The sequence below is a fragment of the Anolis carolinensis genome, chromosome 4 (assembly GCF_035594765.1).
Source record: "Anolis carolinensis isolate JA03-04 chromosome 4, rAnoCar3.1.pri, whole genome shotgun sequence".
NCBI lineage: Eukaryota > Metazoa > Chordata > Lepidosauria > Squamata > Dactyloidae > Anolis > Anolis carolinensis.
The window spans coordinates 225,807,385-225,826,540 of record NC_085844.1 but is presented as its reverse complement, the minus strand read 5'-3'; the positions used below and the strand labels follow the sequence as shown (position 1 = coordinate 225,826,540).

Here is a 19,156-nt window from a genome sequence, read left to right as displayed (position 1 = left end):
TTTTTTCTTGCATCTTCACAGTTTAATAAACTTGCTTACAAGGATGCCAGCTAACTGAGGTACTTATCCTTCACTAAATCTAGTACTTCATATCCTTCATCCCCTCAACTTCTGCTGCATGTAATGGAAGTTGCCTCCCTCTGTCTCATGGCAACAACTACTTAACACACACATAATTATACTTTTGTTAAAATGGAATATCAATTTGGAAGGACCACAGTTCCATGATATTATACCTATATTCACAATCTTAGTTAGAATTCTTAAATATGTATTTAAAATCCTCAAAAGGTACATGAAAACCATGGGGTGGGAATTGTATGGTCCTCTAAAATGAGCCAGACTGCAACTCCCAGAAGTCCGTGCCAGCTTAAGTGATGTTCAGGCATGCTGGGAATTGTAGTCCAACAACATCCAGAGACTTGAATGATTCTCATGTCTGACTAAAACAAAATAGGGTTGTGTGCATGTGTAGAAGGAGGGACTCAGTACTCTTTTACTACAAACACCATTTGGGAAGGTTTAGGGGGCAATCACATTTTTTTCCTTAGTGTTTAAATGCAGCTTTATCACTGGCCAGCAGACAGATTCTATATGTTGAGTAAATGGGGCAACATATTTGATATGCACCTTTAAAAAAAGACAAGAATAAATAACTACTATGCACTCTATCTAAATATCCTAAAGGCGACAAATCTTGGAAGATCTTGGAAGCTTAGCTGGGTCAGCCCTGGTTACTACTTGGATGGGAGACTACTAATATATACAAGGAGCTTATCCAGCATAACCAAAGAGCAAAAACATATCTGAGTATTATCTAAGAAAGCCCTATGAAATTCATGTGTTCCCCACAATCTACAGATGATTTTCAGGTGCAGGCATGAACACACACACACAGCTATTGTGCTTACAACACTGTTACCTTATTATTAAATGTATTATTAAAAATCACAAAATCCTCTTAAAATGCATTGCTTTTTCCAGAATATGGCCTTTTGGAATATAGTCATTTTGGACTGTGTTGAATCTCCCCATTTCTATCTACCCGTTTAATTGTTCTATTTTAATCTTGAATCAGGGCACGTTTTTGGTCTACATCTCTCCTGCTGTATCTTGATAGCGTAAATGTGTTGCTAAAAATAGCCACACGTTCATTTATATGTATGGCAGCAAGAACCATTCCTACGAAATGATGCGCTACTACACTATGGCAAGTGAAGGGCGCAAAGGGACACTGTTGCTATGGCTAGGAAAAATGTAAAGTGCACTCCTCTGGTTTGAGAAGAAAGGAGATTGTTATGTGATGCAACGGGTGCCATCTTGTGGATAAAAGGCAGAAGCATCATTTATCAAAGACTACCTTTGGAGATTTTAAGAATTTATGGAAAACAAATATGCATCTTAATTATGAATCGGCTGGATTTTTTTTCTTTCGTCTTAGGAGCGACTTGAAAACTGCAAGTTGCTTCTGGTGTGAGAGAATTGGCCGTCTGCAAGGACGTTGCCCAGGGGACGCCCAGATGTTTTGATGTTTTTACCATCCTTGTGGGAGGCTTCTTTCCCACGCATGGAGCTGGAGCTGATAGAGGGAGCTCATCCGCGCTCTCCCCAGGTGGGACCTGGCAGCTTTCAGATCAGCAACCCAACCTTCAAGTCACGAGGCTTTAATCCACTATGCCACCAGGGGCTCCCAGTTTGCTGGATGAATTAGCAGGGTGATTTTAATCTACAGCCAGAACTCTCTTCCTTCAAAAAAACCATGGTGAGATGTTCAACGTATTGTTGTTGAACATCTACATGAAGCTGTTGGGAGAGATCATCGGTAGTTTTGGAGTTCGATGCCATCTGTACGCAGAAGACTTCCAACTCTACCACTCTTTCCACCAGCTACTAAGGAGGCTGTTCACATCCTGATCCTGTGCTTGGCAGCTGTTATGGTCTAGATGATGGTGAACAAATTGAAATTGAATCCAGACAAGAAAGAGGTACTCCTGATCAGTCGTAGGGCTGAACAGGGTGTAGGGTTACAGCCCGTGTTGGATTTTTCACTGGAGTGGGGTACAGGGAACACAGGGAGCACACAACACCCCTGTTACACCAACTCCACTGGCTATTACCAAGTACAAGTAGCCTATAAAGCCCTAAATGATTCTGGGCCAGCTTACTTGTCCGAACCCTTCTCCCTCTATAATCCAACTCGGAGGTTAAGATCTTCTGGGGAGGCCCTGGTCTCGGTCCCACCTCCCTTGCAGGTGTGGTTGGTGGGGACGAGAGACAGGGCCTTCCCAGTGGTGGCCCCTCACCTATGGAACTCTTTCCCCATGAAATTAGAGCAGCCCTCTCCCTCCTGGCCTCCAGGAAGAAAGTAAAAACATGGTTATGGAACTAAGCTTTTGACTAGCAAGTTAGTGCAATACAAGAATGTGAAATAGTAAAATGACTAATGGAATGGCCTTGGATTATGATTTTGAATGACGTGATTTTAATAATTGATTTTATACTGTTTTAATTATTTGGTTTTAATATACAGTATTTGTTTATTTTACTGTATATGTGTTTATGGTATTGAATTACTGCTTTGTTGTGAGGCCGCTCCGAGTTCCCTTCGGGGTGAGAAGGGTGGGATATAAATGGAGTAAATAAATAAACAAACAAACATTTCTATGGTGCAACTCAATATAGTGCAAAAGAAATGTGTTGTTGCTAATTACCCTCAAGTTGACTTTGACTTATGGCAACCCTGTGAATGAGGCCACCATCAGTAGAAGTTAACTTGAAGACTGTTAAAAAGAACAACAAATGAATGAGAGACCTCCAAGTCATCTTATCAGCTCAGGACCCACAGCCATGGCTTCTTTGATCATCTGTATTGCTGTTTTCTTTTCTAACTGCCTTCTGCCTAATCAAGCATTATTGTGTTTTCTAGTAAGTCATGTCTTATAGTGTGTCTAAAGAACACTTATCCCAGTTTACTCATCTTGACTTCTAGGGAGAGTTCAAACTTGACTTGTTCTAATACCCATTTATTTGTACTTTTTAAAGCAGTTCACAGTATCTATAGACCTCTTGAACTCCTGCTTCACACTCCAAAGGAGGTTTTTTCCAATTAGTTTTCTTCACTGCTCACTTTTCACAACTTTACATAGAAATTGGCAATGCAATGGCATGGACAAGCCAAACTTCAGTATTCAATGATATATCTTTAGACTTCAGGATTTTGTCTTGTTCCATCATAGTTACCTGTCAGGACCCAGGCTGCAGAGCACCAATAACCATACGCAGAGGCCAGAATCTATCTAATATCTTTATTAAGGAATTATATAAAGTCAATAAAAACAAGTGTAGAATATAGTCCAGAAGTAGACCCTTCAGGAAAGGTCAAATATAGTCCAGGAAAGCAATGTCCAATATATGATATTAAAGTCCAAAGTTATAATCCACTTCACCGAAACACACACTATTTAGCAAGCAATAGTGTGGGGAACTGTCCATAGTCTTTGAGGCTCAAGGTAAATCCGAAGGAGGGGGAAACAAGGCTGGAATCCGAGAAACAGGGTCCGTGGTTTAAAACGCAAGGCAAGGCAAGACTTGAGACTTGGCAAGGTCCAACTTGAAACAAGACGATCGTGGAACAAGAACTGAGTCCATAGAAATCCGTGGAACAAGGCAGGGCTGGAAACTTGGTTCAGGAGCTGGGAACTGGGGTACGAAGTCTACACACGATCTCACTCCACGAGCTGACGAATTGACTCCGCAAGGAATCCTTTGTGGCCAAACATCTATATAGGATCTTGTTTTCCCACCAAAGCACACTTTCTCTGGGGAACAAGAACCGAAACCTATACTGTCCAGATGCAAGACTCCTTAAACTTTCCCAAGGGAAACAGACTTAATCATCTAATTGTCTGGCAGCTATCCGGGCGCTTCGGCCTCCCGAGCGTGTCTATCTTGATTATAATAAAGGTGGCGAGAAAATGGGGGAGATTTCTCCTCAAGGCTTGTTTGTCTGACTTCTTGTGGGCAAACATCCTGCAGCTGCAAGGGCTCCAAATCTGGCAGAAACGGTGGGAAACCCAAGTTTTCCTCTTCATCTGTCACAACAGTACTAGGAACGGGACTACATGGCCCATGAGTCATCACATTACCCTTGCGAGCCCTAGCTGCCTTCTAATTTCTTGACTGCAGTCTCCAGTCTGATTAATGACTGAGCCAAGGTATGGAAACTCTTGAATTGGTTCAATATCTTCTAAGGAACACATGGTCTGAAATTAGTTTTCAGTAAGGCATAGAATGAATAATACTTGTAATTCAGGAGGAAAGAAAATGAGTCTACAATATGACGACCAATTACATTGTCACAAAAGGAGAACTGTCTTCTCCAAATAAGGATGCACAGTGCTTGCATATGTTAATTAATATGATGACTGAATCTACATTTCAAATCACTTTTGGTCAGAAATTAAGACATTTCATTATCATTTGGTTAGTGACCAGAATTATCCATGATCCAGTTATTATACTTTTGAGGTGCTAACTGTTGAGTAACTTTAAGGCTCCTGCCTTGCTTTCCTTTCCTTGTGATTCTTCCTTCTGAACTGGAATTTTACTGACGCCTTTTTAGATAGAGAACTTTTTTCTCTAAAGTAGCACTCATGGCCATCTCGTGTGAGAAGGATGGGATAGAAATGATGGAAATAAATAGTTTTGGGCTGTAAGCCTTGCTGAACACAATGACCTTTGCTGTTTTACACATGTGTGATTTCCCTGCAAGAGTGGTTGAACATTTTTAATGTCAAATGTTAGTTCAAGGTTATGGAAGTGAAATTATAGATGGACCTATTGCACATGTAATTTTCAGTCAATGAGTTCCTCTCTAACACTAATGAAATTTGCATTAGTACTCTTCAGTTGTGCTTTAGTTTGGATATTTGGTTCTACAACATTGCCATGCAGCACAGTTGTTGCATAGCACAATCAATGCTCCACATGTAAAGATTTACTCAGTACAACACCAATGAGAAATCTGAGTCAATGGAATGCATCACAGTGAATGTGAATGGGCTGGTAGGCCATAGTGGCAATCCTAGGCATGGTTACTCCAAAATAATTAATCAAATGGATACCCTAGAAATGTTTTCAATTACTTCTCTCATGTGACCAATGGGCACATGTCATAAGAGCTTTAACCCAAGATATCTGTAGGATGTGAGATTGCCTTTCCTTTCTTTTAGTTAGTTATATCAATTTTTAGGTCTCTTAGGTGTATGTTGAGCTCTTTGGTGAATAAATCTTGGTAGTAGGTGTTGGTATTTACACAGTCAGCCCTCTACATTTGCTGGCATTGGGGGTACAAGACCCCCATGAAAGTGGAAAAACATGAATGAAAAGAATTCCTTTTTTAAATCTGACAGAACATATCTCTAGAAATGTTGAAGTTATCTACCACAACTCTATGATCATCTTTTGATGGAGGAATTGCACTGGAGGCTCTATCAATTCCAAGAGAAGTGTTATCTCTAAAAATCTTTAGGTCCTTAAGTTCAGCTCTGTGATCAATTTGCAATTGAAGCTGATCACAGGATGACACTAGAGGGCCTAGACACCTTTTAAAGCAAACCCATGAGTAATCAAATCCACAAAAATCAAACCCTCAATGGATGGGTTTGACTTTTGGAGATATGGGTGGCCAGGTTTAGGATACTTGGATAGGGTAAACGTTAGCAACAGACATATAGCAACTCCCCCCACCCTTAAAAACTATTTTATATCGGACTAGCTGTGCCCGGCCACGCGTTGCTATGGCGAAGTATGGTGGTATGGGAAATAAAGTATTGAGGAATTGGTGGTAGTTAAGGTAAAGGGTAAATGTTTTCCCCGGACATTAAGTCCATTATAAATGGGTTATATAGCTGTGTGGAAGGGCCTTGAGTCTACACTGCCATATAATCCAGTTAAAATCAGATAATCTTTATTTTATAGGCAGTGTGGAAGAGGCCTAAGTGAGGCCTAACTCTGCCTGTCCCCTGGGCTGAGTGGGTTGCTAGGAGACCAAGTGGGCAGAGCTTAGCCTTCTAACTGGCAGCAATTGGATAAAAACAATTATTCCTCTCCCTCTAATTAGGACTTTATTTTTCTTTTCTTTTTGTTGTATGAACGTAGAGGCATGGATGAGGGGTTGTGGTGCCAAGTTTAGTGTTTCTGGGATGTGTAGTTTTGTTGTTTTGTCCTAGGCCGAAATTTCATTACCCTTTTATATATATAGATTTTGTTTTTATTTGCGGGGGGAGGGACATATGTTTTCAAGGTCTAGCCATCCAGAGGTCCAGATTTCAAGGATTTCTCCCCTTGATCCTGCAGAGTCTAGCTCATTTTTTTAAACCCTGGTTCTGTGTCCTGGAACATGCAGCTGCTCGCAGATATCATCCTATTGTGATGCAACTCATGCCAGCCTGTAAAAAGCTGCAATTTAAAGGCCCCACAAGCAATGTCAGAGGCTCCTCCGCAGGGACTGAGAACACAGATGACAGGGACAGACTCGCTGCCCAGTATTTGTTTCATGAACAAAAGTGACTGCTGTGCATATGGAATCTGACAAACCAGCAAGGGCAGGCACCTGGTTGTTAATTATTTGTTGCTCTCGCACTGCTAGGGTTGCTAGGAGATATCGATGCTTGGACCAGCAATTGCCTAGCAACTGCTAGAAGCTGATGCGTTCCTCTTGCAAGTTGGAGATGGGGAGGGAGAGCTGGAGGGGCTTCTTTCTTCTGCATCCTGTTTTGAGTTTTCAATGCTGTGCCTTCCTTATGTCCTCTGTTGGGTCTGCTTTCTCTTGTACCACTCTTTCCTCACATCTGCTATTGGACATGAATTATAGGCTTATTACGAGCAGAACATTAGTCTTGCAACATCTGAGGCCTTTTCATCCTACACAATTATAGCCTTATGATTCGATAAGCAATGTCATATGGAATCCTTGGCCACGTAGTAGTTTGTGAGGCAGTAGAGCTCCCTGGCTGAGGTTTCTAAATCTCATAGTCTCCTAGACAATATAGTTAGTTAATCATATTCTGTATAAATTCATGTATATGTTGACCTCATGAATAAGCAGAGGCCAGGTTTTGGGGCCCAAATTATGGATTTTGATATAATCCATGGATAATTTTGTAGAGAGGGGGGAAGTGCAAGTGCCACTCAAAAGGCATCTGCCACCATTTACCCAGTTTTTTTTTCAGTCCGAAAGTGGTGCCACTGTAGAAAGAGTAGAGAGGGTCAGTGCTTCTTTTAGTTTCTATTGAGACAAACTAAGGTCTCATCTTTTGCCACTCTATAAAGAGAAAGAGATGATTCTTGTCTGTTAAGAGTTAAGTTATAGCACTCACACTGACCCATGGATAAGTCCACCCAGTTTTTTAGGGGATGGGAAAGGACGGTTTGATTAAAATTTCTAAATCTGAAAATGTACAGTAGATTGAAATATACTAGAATTTTCATAACAATGATCAAAGGCAGTGCAGAGATAAAGGTAAAGGTAAAGGTTTCCCCTGACGTTAAGTCCAGTCATGACCGACTCTGGGGGTTGGTGCTCATCTCCATTTCTAAGCTGAAGAGCCGGCGTTGTCCATAGACATCTCCAAGGTCATGTGGCCGGCATGATTGCATGGAGCGCCGTTACCTTCCCGCCGGAGCAGTACCTATTGATCTACTCACATTTGCATGTTTTCGAACTGCTAGGTTGGCAGGAGCTGGGGCTAACAGCAGGCGCTCATTCCGCTCCTGGGATTTGAACCTAGGACCTTTTGGTCGGCAAGTTCAGCAGCTCAGTGCTTTCACACACTGTGCCACCAGGGGGTCCCAGTGCAGAGATACCTCCCCCTAATTACATTTTGGCCTCCACTTATTTGTAAAGTCATCTTACTTGAAGCCACGGTTGGGAAATGAATGGTGACTTGGCACATGTGTTAACTGTAGGTGGGATTAACAACAGAATTCAATCCAGTCAAGGGTAGGAAATCCACTCTTCCAGCCATTCTAGTTTTCTATTTTACTGTTCCAGCTGGCTCTCAGATTTCTCTGATTCTGTGATCTTTGTAAATGTGTGAATGCTTGAGACGATGTACACAGTTTTTTGCAGCCAATTTCAAGAGTTGTAGAAAAATTACTAAGTCATGACTCTTGAGTCTGACCGATTTTCTGATACACAGTATCATATTAATGGTTCTGTGTATTGCTACCTGAGATTATAATATTCTATCCCTTCTCCCCAAGTGCTGAAAAGGTTTTTAATCTAGGTGAGGACAGAGCAGGAAATAACAAATGGAACTTTCAGAAATGATAATACTTACCACTAACTGCTGCTTGATTGGGTGATGTGACCATGTAGTTTTGCTGAGATTTATGAGAGATTCAGAAAGAGGGTTCCATTGAGTCAACATTTAAGAATGAGATTCTGTGCATAAGATTATGAAGGCAATGGCTTTATCCTTCACATAACTACACACTGAGCCATGACAATCTCATTTAGAGTAATGTGCTAATATTAAGTATCTTTAATCCATTCACCTACGAAGCAGCTTAGCCAGCTTGGCTGAGCATATGAAGAATCTCATTCTATATTCCAATTGACAAGATGCAGAAGAATTTGTCAGGTCAATGGTTCTTGATTCATAAAACATCCAAATGTGACCGCCTACAAGATGTAGATTTGAAATAAGATGGTGGTGGACTTAGCCTACAACCCTCACTGGAAAAGGGTATCTCTAATACTCGGCTATAACATTGTATTGGGAACAATTAGTACCAAACAGCTGCTCTTCCTGAGCTTTCTATTTCTCAGATTTTGGGGAAGCGGGGTCTTTGAAAATGCAGTCACACCCAAAAATTCAATGTGGATCACTGAAAGCCCTTTTCTAGGTTTGGTGTACTCTAGTCACCATGTTGAGAGGATGAATTACATTACATGATCAATCACTTCCCGTTACATAAGGAAACAGAAAGTACATTTTTAATTTTCTAATCTTGAGTTTAATGTCTCAAATGATTAAATTAATGTCTCTAAAGCTTGCAATTTGATTCCTCTTTTTGATCTGAAACCCTTATCGAGAGATGGTAAATATGTGCATGTTATAAACTGAGATTTCGAAAGAACTTAACAGTTTGTTTTCTGTGTCCTTAATTGCAAAAGCACACATGTATTTTTAGCTTTCCTATCATTGGCAGGAAACCAAGAACATTGGAAAAAAATTCTGTTTCAAATTATGCACAAGACAATGCACAAGATTAAAACTGTATGTGGCTTGAAAAATGTGCACAAATGCTATTGTGATAAAAATTGCTAACAGTGTATCCATTAAGAAAAAATGCAGCCTCAAATGCATACCTTTAAAATCTGCACACAAAAATATGTATTAATTTTCATGTGCATATGTAAATATTCATACCTTTCATCCCATGTTATGGAACCCAAATGGGCAAGAATGCTAGTGAGATTCTGTGAAATATGAAAAAGGGAAGATTCCCGCCCTTATTCAAGACGTGCAATGCATCTGTAAAAGGAAAGACATTCTTTTATATGATCTTTTATGTTCCAGCATCTTGCCATTAGTGTCAATTCATGTAATAATTCAATTAAAACATCCAGGTTTTTTTTAAAAAAAGGTTTTATTGTTATTTTCAACAGTTTCATCAGCTTAACACTAAATTATCCAACCATTGTGTATTGTCTGGATAAAACTGACAAAGGAAAACAGCACATTAGGTTCTTCCCTTAAAGACAACGGACAGTGTCCAACATGAATGTGCCAGACACTATGTGCTAAGTCACACTTTTGCTGCATGTACAACGTTGTTATTGTGTACAGGGCAATTTGCCACAGAAATCCCAAGCAGGGAAGTTCATGCACCTTATTAAAATTGCAGCAGGTTTTTTTTTAGTAGAAGATGAAACCTTCCTTTGGACACTTGAATCTTTTAGAGATCTTATGTTGTACACTATATGTTCCCAAGAAGTAAAAATAGGTAAATTCTAGCACTATAAGGATGAAAAGTATCTTGCTGCCCAGTTGTGCCCACTTGTTAAACTGCTGAGCCATGGGGAAGAAAACTGCTAAAAAAAGGTAGGCATGCTAGTGGGAAAGAAATATCCCGCAAGAAAACAGATACCTCCCAGTTTAAGAATTATCCAATACAATATATTCCACTATCTTCACATCTAGCAAACAAAAGTTAGTCCTCATTACTAAGGGTGCATCTACACTGTAGAATTAATGCAGTGTAACACCACTTGAGCTGTAATGGCACAATGCTGTGAAGTCTTGGCAATTGTGGTTTTACAAGGCCTTTAATCTTCTCTCTCAAAGAATGTTGATTCCTCTCCAAACTATGATTCCCAGATAAAACAGCATTGGACCATGGCAGTTCAAGTGGTGTTGGATTGCATTAATCCAACAGTGTAGAGCCAGCCTAAGCCACTATGAAGGAAAGAAGTTAATCAAGATCATGAACACATCCAGAGACGAAACATAAATGTCATCTGAGTCTCTGTTGGCTATCTATGTAAATTTATAATCAGTATTAATCTGGAAAAAAATACCTAAAAGAGGAAATTTATAGCAGCAAGCCAACAAGCATCGGTCTAACCAGGTTGGACTATGTGTGTCAACCAAATTAGGATGCTGAACTTGTCATTTCAATTTATTTTTACTATCCATGCTGCTCTTTTTCCTGGTTGGCAACTGGAGATAAAGCCAGGTGGAGACATGCAGTGGGGCTGGATTTGGTCCAGGGACCAGTAGTTGCTGGCCTCTGTTCTAGGTTCAGTATTCTGAATTTCACTGACTGCTCCCAAATCCATAACCAATCCATGAAAGAAAATATGTTCTATAATATTTCTTAAGGTTACTGGGTAGATGATCAGAACCACAAGAACTGTATCACAATTTTGGCCCTCCAGGAATCTTAGAAGTTTTACCCCAAATTATGGGAGCTGTAGTCACAAACAACTGGTGGGCCAAGTCTCCATTCTGAGACAACATATTGGCAAGAATAATGTGTTTTATCAATTTGATAAATCCCATTGGTGTTTACCTGCTACTTTCTTTAGTTGAGGCTAAACTTTAGAACTTTTTGGAATCTAATTCCTTTTTTTCACTGTGTGGATGAAATTTATGATGAAAGTAAGTTAAAACAAAGTTATTTTGTTTCCTGTCATTAAGCAGGCAGATAAGCAAAATATTCTTCACAGTATTATTTTTCGTCACATAAAAGTACATATAAATACTATAATTTTCAGTGGTTTGCATCTCAATCTAGGCTTATAGTTTATAAAGGTGCATGTATTTCCCGACTGTGGTATCACGTACAATAATAACAAAGGATGGAACAACAGCTCAGGAAAAAGAAACCCATCTCCTTTTAGTTCCAATGAGGCATCTTTGCCGTTAGAGGGCAGAATAGCCATCAGTTTGAGAATACAAAACATTGGCAGTGACGGTACCCGAAACAACGGTGACAAATGCTCAACACTTATCAGAAAATAAGGAGACCTCGTACATCTGTGAGCTTCATATTGAACCTTTTGACAACTGTAGCATGAAAGTCTACTACAAAAATTTTATGGCCAGTAAATGTATTTGCTTACAGAAACAGATTGGATGAAACCATCACCATAGTACTATCCAATTTTATTTTTTTTCACAATTATCCAGATAACCAATGCTATTATGGTCTGTCCAGAGCTGATGGCCCTATGAACCAAGACTGTCACCACGTACTGTACCAGGTATGGCCACCCGCACATCACAAAGGGAATATATTATTGCTTGTATGCCTATTCAGACTCTCTTTATAAAAAGATGTTTTTGTTTTGTTTACAGAATACAAGATTATGACAAACTAGCTAAGTAGATTTGTTTTCTTCATGTTGAAAATACAACATCAATTCTTTCAAGAAAGGCTTAGATCTTAGGCAAAGACCTTCAGCAGAGATGTAATGATCAATTGCAAATATATTCTTACACAATATTAATAATAACAACAATGATAGTTTCAAGTGACGTTTCTATAGGACTAATTCCTGACAGCTATTTACATCCTTTTTTTTGGGGGGGGGGGGAATGGGGGAATTACAAGTTAATAAAATATAATACAGAGTATCTAATGCTAAATTCATAAGACCCTAACTCAAAGAATGTTAATCGTGTGGATGTTCCATTGAATCCATTGTGATTAGCTTGTTTTCCACTTATTTTTATGTCTTAAATTATCTGGATCAGGAAAAGCCATGAATACATATTGTATCAAGAGACTATCATTTTCCTTGAAAAAAGGTTAAATTATATAATTTGTTTAAAAAAAACATACAGCATTTTTTATTTTTAAAGAAAATATTTCTCCAGTGTCAAAATTATTAAATACCTTAAGTTTAAATAACTTAAAATAAGTTTCGTTAAAAAAGTTGTCCTACGCTTCAAGGTGGTTACAACTAAACATGCTTTACATTGAGATTCTTACGGCCTCAACATCCACAGCATTTTGCTCTATACATAAACCAATGACATTCCTTAAGCCTGAAGACCTAAGTTGGTTTAAATAGTACATATATAAGGGATCCAGTATTAAAAACATTAAAAAGGTATATTTATGTACAACAAAAGCATTCACAAATCAGGTTTTCTTCCTCCAAAAGTCCTTTCCCCCAAAAGCTAGGAAGCATGGGTTGAGCTAAGCGCAGGCTGGTTTGCTTAATCCCTGATCCTTAAGGACAGCTCTGCTTATATCGGAAGAATGATCTGGTGTTTACAGGCACTAGAAATACTGATTCAACTCTTTATTCCAAAAAGAGACTTCCTGAATGCACCTGAGCACCATATCCTCCAGTTGCCTCTGGGGACAATCCCGATTCACGTGTTGCCCCACTTTTTCCTGCACCTTTTGAAGTATTGCAACTTCTCTCTGTTCCTCCACCTCCCCACTTTGCCCTCAACTTTCTTCCATTGCTGCAAACTGATCTCAAAGTGCAAAACTACTTCACATTCATTTAGCTGGTAGGAGAGGGAAAGAGATGGAAACCTGTCCTTCTCGGGAAACCCAGGCAAAAGCAAACCACTGCAGACTCCCCTAACATGTGCGTTTTCATTAATAACTTTAGTGATCTTGACCACACTCTGGTGTTTCTTCACCACATATTTCCCAGTGTTAATCTGTGACGTGTTGGAGGGTAAGGAACACGTCCTGTGTAATGAGAATAGTTTTATGTTAGAGGATGTTGACATGCTTCTTTATGGACACTTACGTGCTTCAAAGGTTAACCTTCATAACTAGGGGGGATTTACACTGTAGGATTAATGCAGTTTGACACCACTTTAACTGCCATGCCTCAAGGCTGTGAAATAATGGGAGCTGTAGTTTTACAAGGTATTTAGCTTTGTCTGCCAAATAAGGCTGGGACCAAACTGCAACTCCCAGGATTCCACAGCATTGCATCATAGCAGCTAAAGTGGTGTCAAACTGCATTATTTTACTGTGTAGGTGCACCCTAAGAGAACCTTTGCTTTTCTCTCTGTTTCTACCATATGCATTTGGAGAAAGGGAATATAAAGTACAGAGAATTGGAAAACCTATATTTGCATCGGAAGAAACTGTGGATATGAGACCAGTCATCCCTTCTGAAGAGAACAACAGAGCAATAGATCTCATTGCCAGTATTTTCCTCTTTCTCAAGACAATGGCTGAGGGAGATAGTGCTTTGCTCTTAGGGATGTAATGGTCACAGTTATTAAACCAAAGAGCAAAGAGGATAAAAAACAGGTGCCATCACAAAACGTGCCCAAGCCTTAGATCTTCCCATTAACAAGCTGCCAAATTTAGGGCGCAAGTATGAGCTCACAAATAGTCACCTATCGGACACATGCTGATTCTTCCAAACACAGCTACTACTTCCCTATTAAAGAAGCAACAATTAAAATGTACAGATAGACACCAATCTGTTTTAAACCTTTAAAAGGCAGTAAGATATCAGGTTTAAAATGTGAAAAACACTTGCTTTGCAAAGCTAAAATGACAACTAGAGGTTAGACCTAAAGGGTCCCAAGAATTTTTTGTAAAGGCTACACAATAAGCTACCCTACTCCACTAAAATTTTGGGTTAGTTTCAGAAGCATATGACTCATACAAATGCATTGCTAGATGTGGTAGAGAAAGGGATGTCTTGAAGATGTAAAGGAACACTTTGGGACTGTGCAATCGGACACAGAAGAAAAGAGGATCCAGACTGGGACTCAATAGGATGTTCCTTTTAGCACAATCATTTCAGCTCCGTTAGGAGTTTCTTAACTATTTCTGGGTATCCCAGTTGAAAAGAGGATGCAGAAACATTTCACCTGTTGAAAACAAGCTTAGTTTAGATGCAAGACCTGCTACTTTTGGGGTCAACTTTTGAGGGCACAGGCAGGAATTTGGCTGGAAAGGGATATAAATATATGTACTTTCTGTATGCACTGATGTCCTTACTGAAAATGAAAAAGTGGATCATATGTGAATCCAGCACAACATTGTTCAACAAGAGTTTTGGCAAGGATAAAATGGCTTCTACAAAGGCAAGGACTTTCTTTTCTTCATAGCAACCTAAGAGAAGCAGGGATGCTCATGAAGGAATGGTGCTCTATTATGTTATTGATATGTATGACTTTAATGGTACTTTCATGTTGTTTTGCATTACTATATTAGAAGTTAATGCTCAGTAGCAACATTCACATAATTGCAGCATTCATACTTGCCTCCAACAGACAAGAGCTCTTTCTCCCACCCTGGACTCAGCTCAGTAGCAAAGATTTGATGCTGTATTCCTTCAAGTCATTTCTGACTTTCAGTAACCCTAAGGTGAACCTATCAAGGGTTTTCTTTGGCAAGTTTTTTTCAGGATGGGGGTTGTCTTTGCCTTCCTCTGAGGCTGAGAGAGTGACACTTGCTCAAGGTCACTCAATGGGTTTCTATGGCTCAACAGAATTCAAATCCTAGTCCCTGGAGTTATACTCCAATGCTGAATCCAGGCTGGCTCACATGTTTCCAGTAAAATTGAAGGGTTTTGCAGAGGATGGAAAATGAAAGCACACTTGGGAGCACAGGAAGAAAGGGGCCTTGCCCAGTAGCTTTAGGCAAAAGCAAACTGCTGAAGCTCTTTTGCTATATCTTCCCTTTTTCACTAATAATTTTTGCCATCTTAACCACATGCTGATGTTGCTTGTCCACACATGTCCTAGTTTTCATCTGAATTGCAAAGAGAGTTATGCACCAGATATTGAAATGTGTTGGGTATTTTAAAAGAACAAATTCTAGGTCACTTCCAAATTATTCCTTTTGTTTTGTGTATTTTTTTTATTTGAAACAAATTATTCCTCTGTTCATCCACATTATAGGATTGTATTTGAACTGGTTCTGTGGGATGTCTTAATTCTGAGCTCCTTTTCAAAATCTGCAGCCATTTCAGAACCAAGTCTATTGTTGTGATGTATCAACAGGTTATGATAGCAGAGATCTATTTCAGCCATTTTACTCCTAGGTCCCCATCAACATTTGAGGAAGAATGAGCAACTGACTGCCAGACACATACAAAACATGACTGGCTGAAACAACATACACATCTTTAAACAATATGAACAACTGCAGCTTAATACCCAGGTCTGGAATGTGTTTGCCTCCCTCCATAGTTCATTTGAAGATAAGGTTTTAAAAGTGTTAATGGCTACCACCAACCACTAAATCTAACCCAACCTATTTTAATTCACAGTTAAATTGTACAATACTGCCCAATACTGACTACACAAATATGAAGAGGTGGCAGCCTGGAGTATAATTTCTGTATAAAATCCAAAGAGTCAGAACATATTTTGACCAGCATGCAACTATCTTCCTTTATCCCAAATGCAGAAAAAGCTGGTTCAGAAAAGGAATTACATGGAAATCACAGGCATAGAAGAAATGAGGATAATCAGACTAAAACTCTGGAACGTCTATGACTTTACTAGACTTAAAATTCCTAGTGTTTCATTATTTTATTGTCTATATTAGTTTCCTCTAGCATAGCTCATTACTGTTGAGCCTAACTTCAGTCATTATGTCCCAAATTGTTAAAAACGCTACCTATAATATATGACTGTCTAAGCTTCATTCTATAGCTAGTCATGCTTTAGCCATGCTTATTTCATAGTTCACGGAGAGCCTTGATATTACTCTGTGCTGTAATAACAAGACAGGAAGCCATTTCCAGACAGTTTCTAAATGTCAGTTCAGGACTTGGCATCTTAAGAGTGTCAAATAAAATCTCCCTTGGCATCCAAACAAGAAAGACAGATGTGAGAGAGCAACAATAAAAACCTTTGTTAGAAATGAGAACAAAAAGAAACGGCTAGTCAGGTACAAAAAGTAGATTTAAATACAGATAGAGTCTAAGGTACCATCTAAAATCACTCTTTGAAGAAACTTCAGACACAGCTGTGTCCAGATAAGCTGTATTAATTCACCTGTGCATTCGGCACTGTCAAATGAATCACCCAACTGCTCTAGCACACATGGATTACTCTGTTGAAAACTAGTGTCTTTATAGCTCTATGCAGAATATATATACATGTATACCTATCTTTATGTTAACATAAAGTATTTACATCGTTCTTCTTTTTTTGCATTTAAATGCAATCCCAAAAGCCCATCTTCAGTGACCAGGACATTGGCGTAAGAGACCCAGGAAGTCACTTTTGCCGCTTGCAATCCCTTGATGGTAGTCATTACAGCTTCAGAAGATTTCTATTAAGCTGTGTTCAAAAGTAAAGCTTTACTTGCTGCATCACCCTCTTGTTAGTGTAATTGAAGACACACCCATATTTACTTAATCCAGAATGAATACAACGCGGTGAGTAATTGTGCCAGATGGAAGAGCAATAACGCAGCATGGGCACAATGCGTACACATAAGTCACACACAAATATTATTCAGGGATTTGCATATAGACAAAATGCCACAAGAAATGCCAATGTTATTCCCCCACTTTCCAATCATTTAAAACTCATTCACATTGCAAGGAGTTAAAAAGTGCCATTAGTATCACATGTGAAAATACCCTTCTAAGTCTTTGACTGCCTTTTGGGTCTGAGCTTTTGAAAACCCAATTCCTCCTTCCATGTTTCTTCACCTGACAGGTATTATACATAATACTGCATCGATGCATCACTCTTTTCCTTTATCTATGAAGATTACAAGATCTCCTAAGCACGTCTTCCAGGTGACAAATAGAACGTCACCTTCTGCAATATCCCTCTTTCAAGGAAAACATAACCTTTAAGACTAGAATTCTGTTCGCAACAGTAGAATAAAATATTGCTACCTCAAACCAATCTGCATTCCAGAGCAATGTGGCACATCACAAGATATGCAGCAGAAAATACAAAGCTTGATTTGAATATGGGAATATGAGAAAGCAAAAGCTGAGGTCAGTTATGGCATGAGTGTGTGTAAAATGTTCATATCTAACAATTGGCTAGTACTAGCAAATCTTATTTCTGCAAGATTTCCTGTTTGCTTTCAGCAATATTCTCTGTGCAACATTCCAGCTACTAGACTTGCTACAGTCTTTGTATTAGAACTTACTGTTGTAATTAAAGTATATACTTCTAGCAAAAATGCTTCTGTAGTATTGTTGGCCTAAGTCCTGTAGTAGAAGACACTGCTGGTAATTTGGCACAGTGTAAAAAAATCCAGCAACAGCATTTGTATATCAAATAGAACTATGGAACTTGTTCTAAAGAGTGTTGCAGATTCGTCTCCCTGCCCCACCTCTAAAAGGAAACAAAAACAGTTTACAAAACCCATAAAGTTTCCCTGAAACTGCTATTTCTTTTAGGACTGATATTTGCTTTTCAATATTTAAGAATTGCCAAAAGTCCTCTTTTTTTCAAATTTGTAAAACAGCACTGAGAAAAGGAAAACACCATCCCCAATTTTAAAAAGTTGCTGCAATTTTTCAAGATTTCACATTGCTCTGAAGCAAGGATGTATGGATGACAGTGGAAAACAGAAACAAAAAAGGTATGTCTTGTGTATGTCATTCCACAATTAGGATTCATGCCCTGCTGTTCTTCCTACTTGGGTGTAGAAAGGTCACTGGCCTCTATCCCGTTTCCTGCCCAAGGTTACTTGGCTATCCTCACCTTCAGGCTCCCTCAAGGACTGGTTGAAGATGCAATGTGCCTGAGGACAGCGTTCTGGCAAACAAAACCTTGACAGCATGACTTTAAAAACAGAAGCAGTCCCTCAGTCCTTTCTTGCTCATTAAGACCTGTCGCAGCAAGGTCCTACTGTGCTCTCCAAAGAAAGCTGTGAGGACTGGCGCAGCAATGGAGCGGTTGCAGGATCCACCATGGATGATGTCGGGAAAAGCTTGTACCAGCCAACCGCCAAAGACGACAAATCCAGTTCTTCCAAAAGAACCCGAGCAACTCCCATGAAGTGTTTGCGTTCCATACGTCCGTAGTTTCCCCAAACAATCACCTTGGAAACAAGAGGAGAAGGAATCATGCTTAGTCTGTAAGCCACAGCACACGCGTGATAGGACACTGTCATGAGCTTTATAACTTTGGACAATGCTTTGAGACAGAGGGAATGTCAGTTCATGGACACTGCCTTATATTTTCATGGTATAAAATGTCACTTGCTGGCTTCTCCCCTCCCTTGTTATTGGCAGAAAAATATAAAATATTGCCTGGGGGTTGGACAGTTATAAGAGTGCCCAACTAACAAAGCAAAGTTTTTGTTGGTCCCAAGGAGAAGTGCTTGATTCATTTATGGTCTCTCATGCAAGAACTAACTAAGATTAACCCTACTCATCTTCCAAGATGAGACACAATCTGGTGCCTTTAGGATACTTAGGTACATCTACTTAAAAAAGAAAAGTGAAGTAGAAGGGAAGCAGGTATCTTTTTAAAAATGTGTTGTTTTACACTTACATTAACATTCAATATAAACTGTATACAAAAAATGTGCATTTTACAAACACCTAGAACCACCACCTAGGCCTGAAGCCTGAACAAGTATCATTTCCTTCTCCAAAAATATATAAATAAACAAACAAACAAATGTCATATCCAGTATTCCTGTCTAATGAGGTTGTTTT

At 39.3% G+C, this 19,156-nt stretch overlaps 1 protein-coding gene across 2 annotated transcripts in view; it reads right to left on the bottom strand.

Annotated features, from left to right (window-relative positions):
• Window positions 1-9,638: 9,638 nt before the first annotated feature.
• rims4 (regulating synaptic membrane exocytosis 4) overlaps window positions 9,639-19,156 on the bottom strand; it is a 91,150-nt gene continuing 81,632 nt past the window's right edge. For both annotated transcript variants that reach the window (XM_003220603.4, XM_008110086.3), the window contains exon 6: window positions 9,639-18,534. In XM_003220603.4, coding sequence (XP_003220651.1) covers window positions 18,316-18,534 — 219 coding nt within the window. In that variant the 3' untranslated portion in view covers window positions 9,639-18,315. The remainder of the gene's footprint in view (window positions 18,535-19,156) is intronic.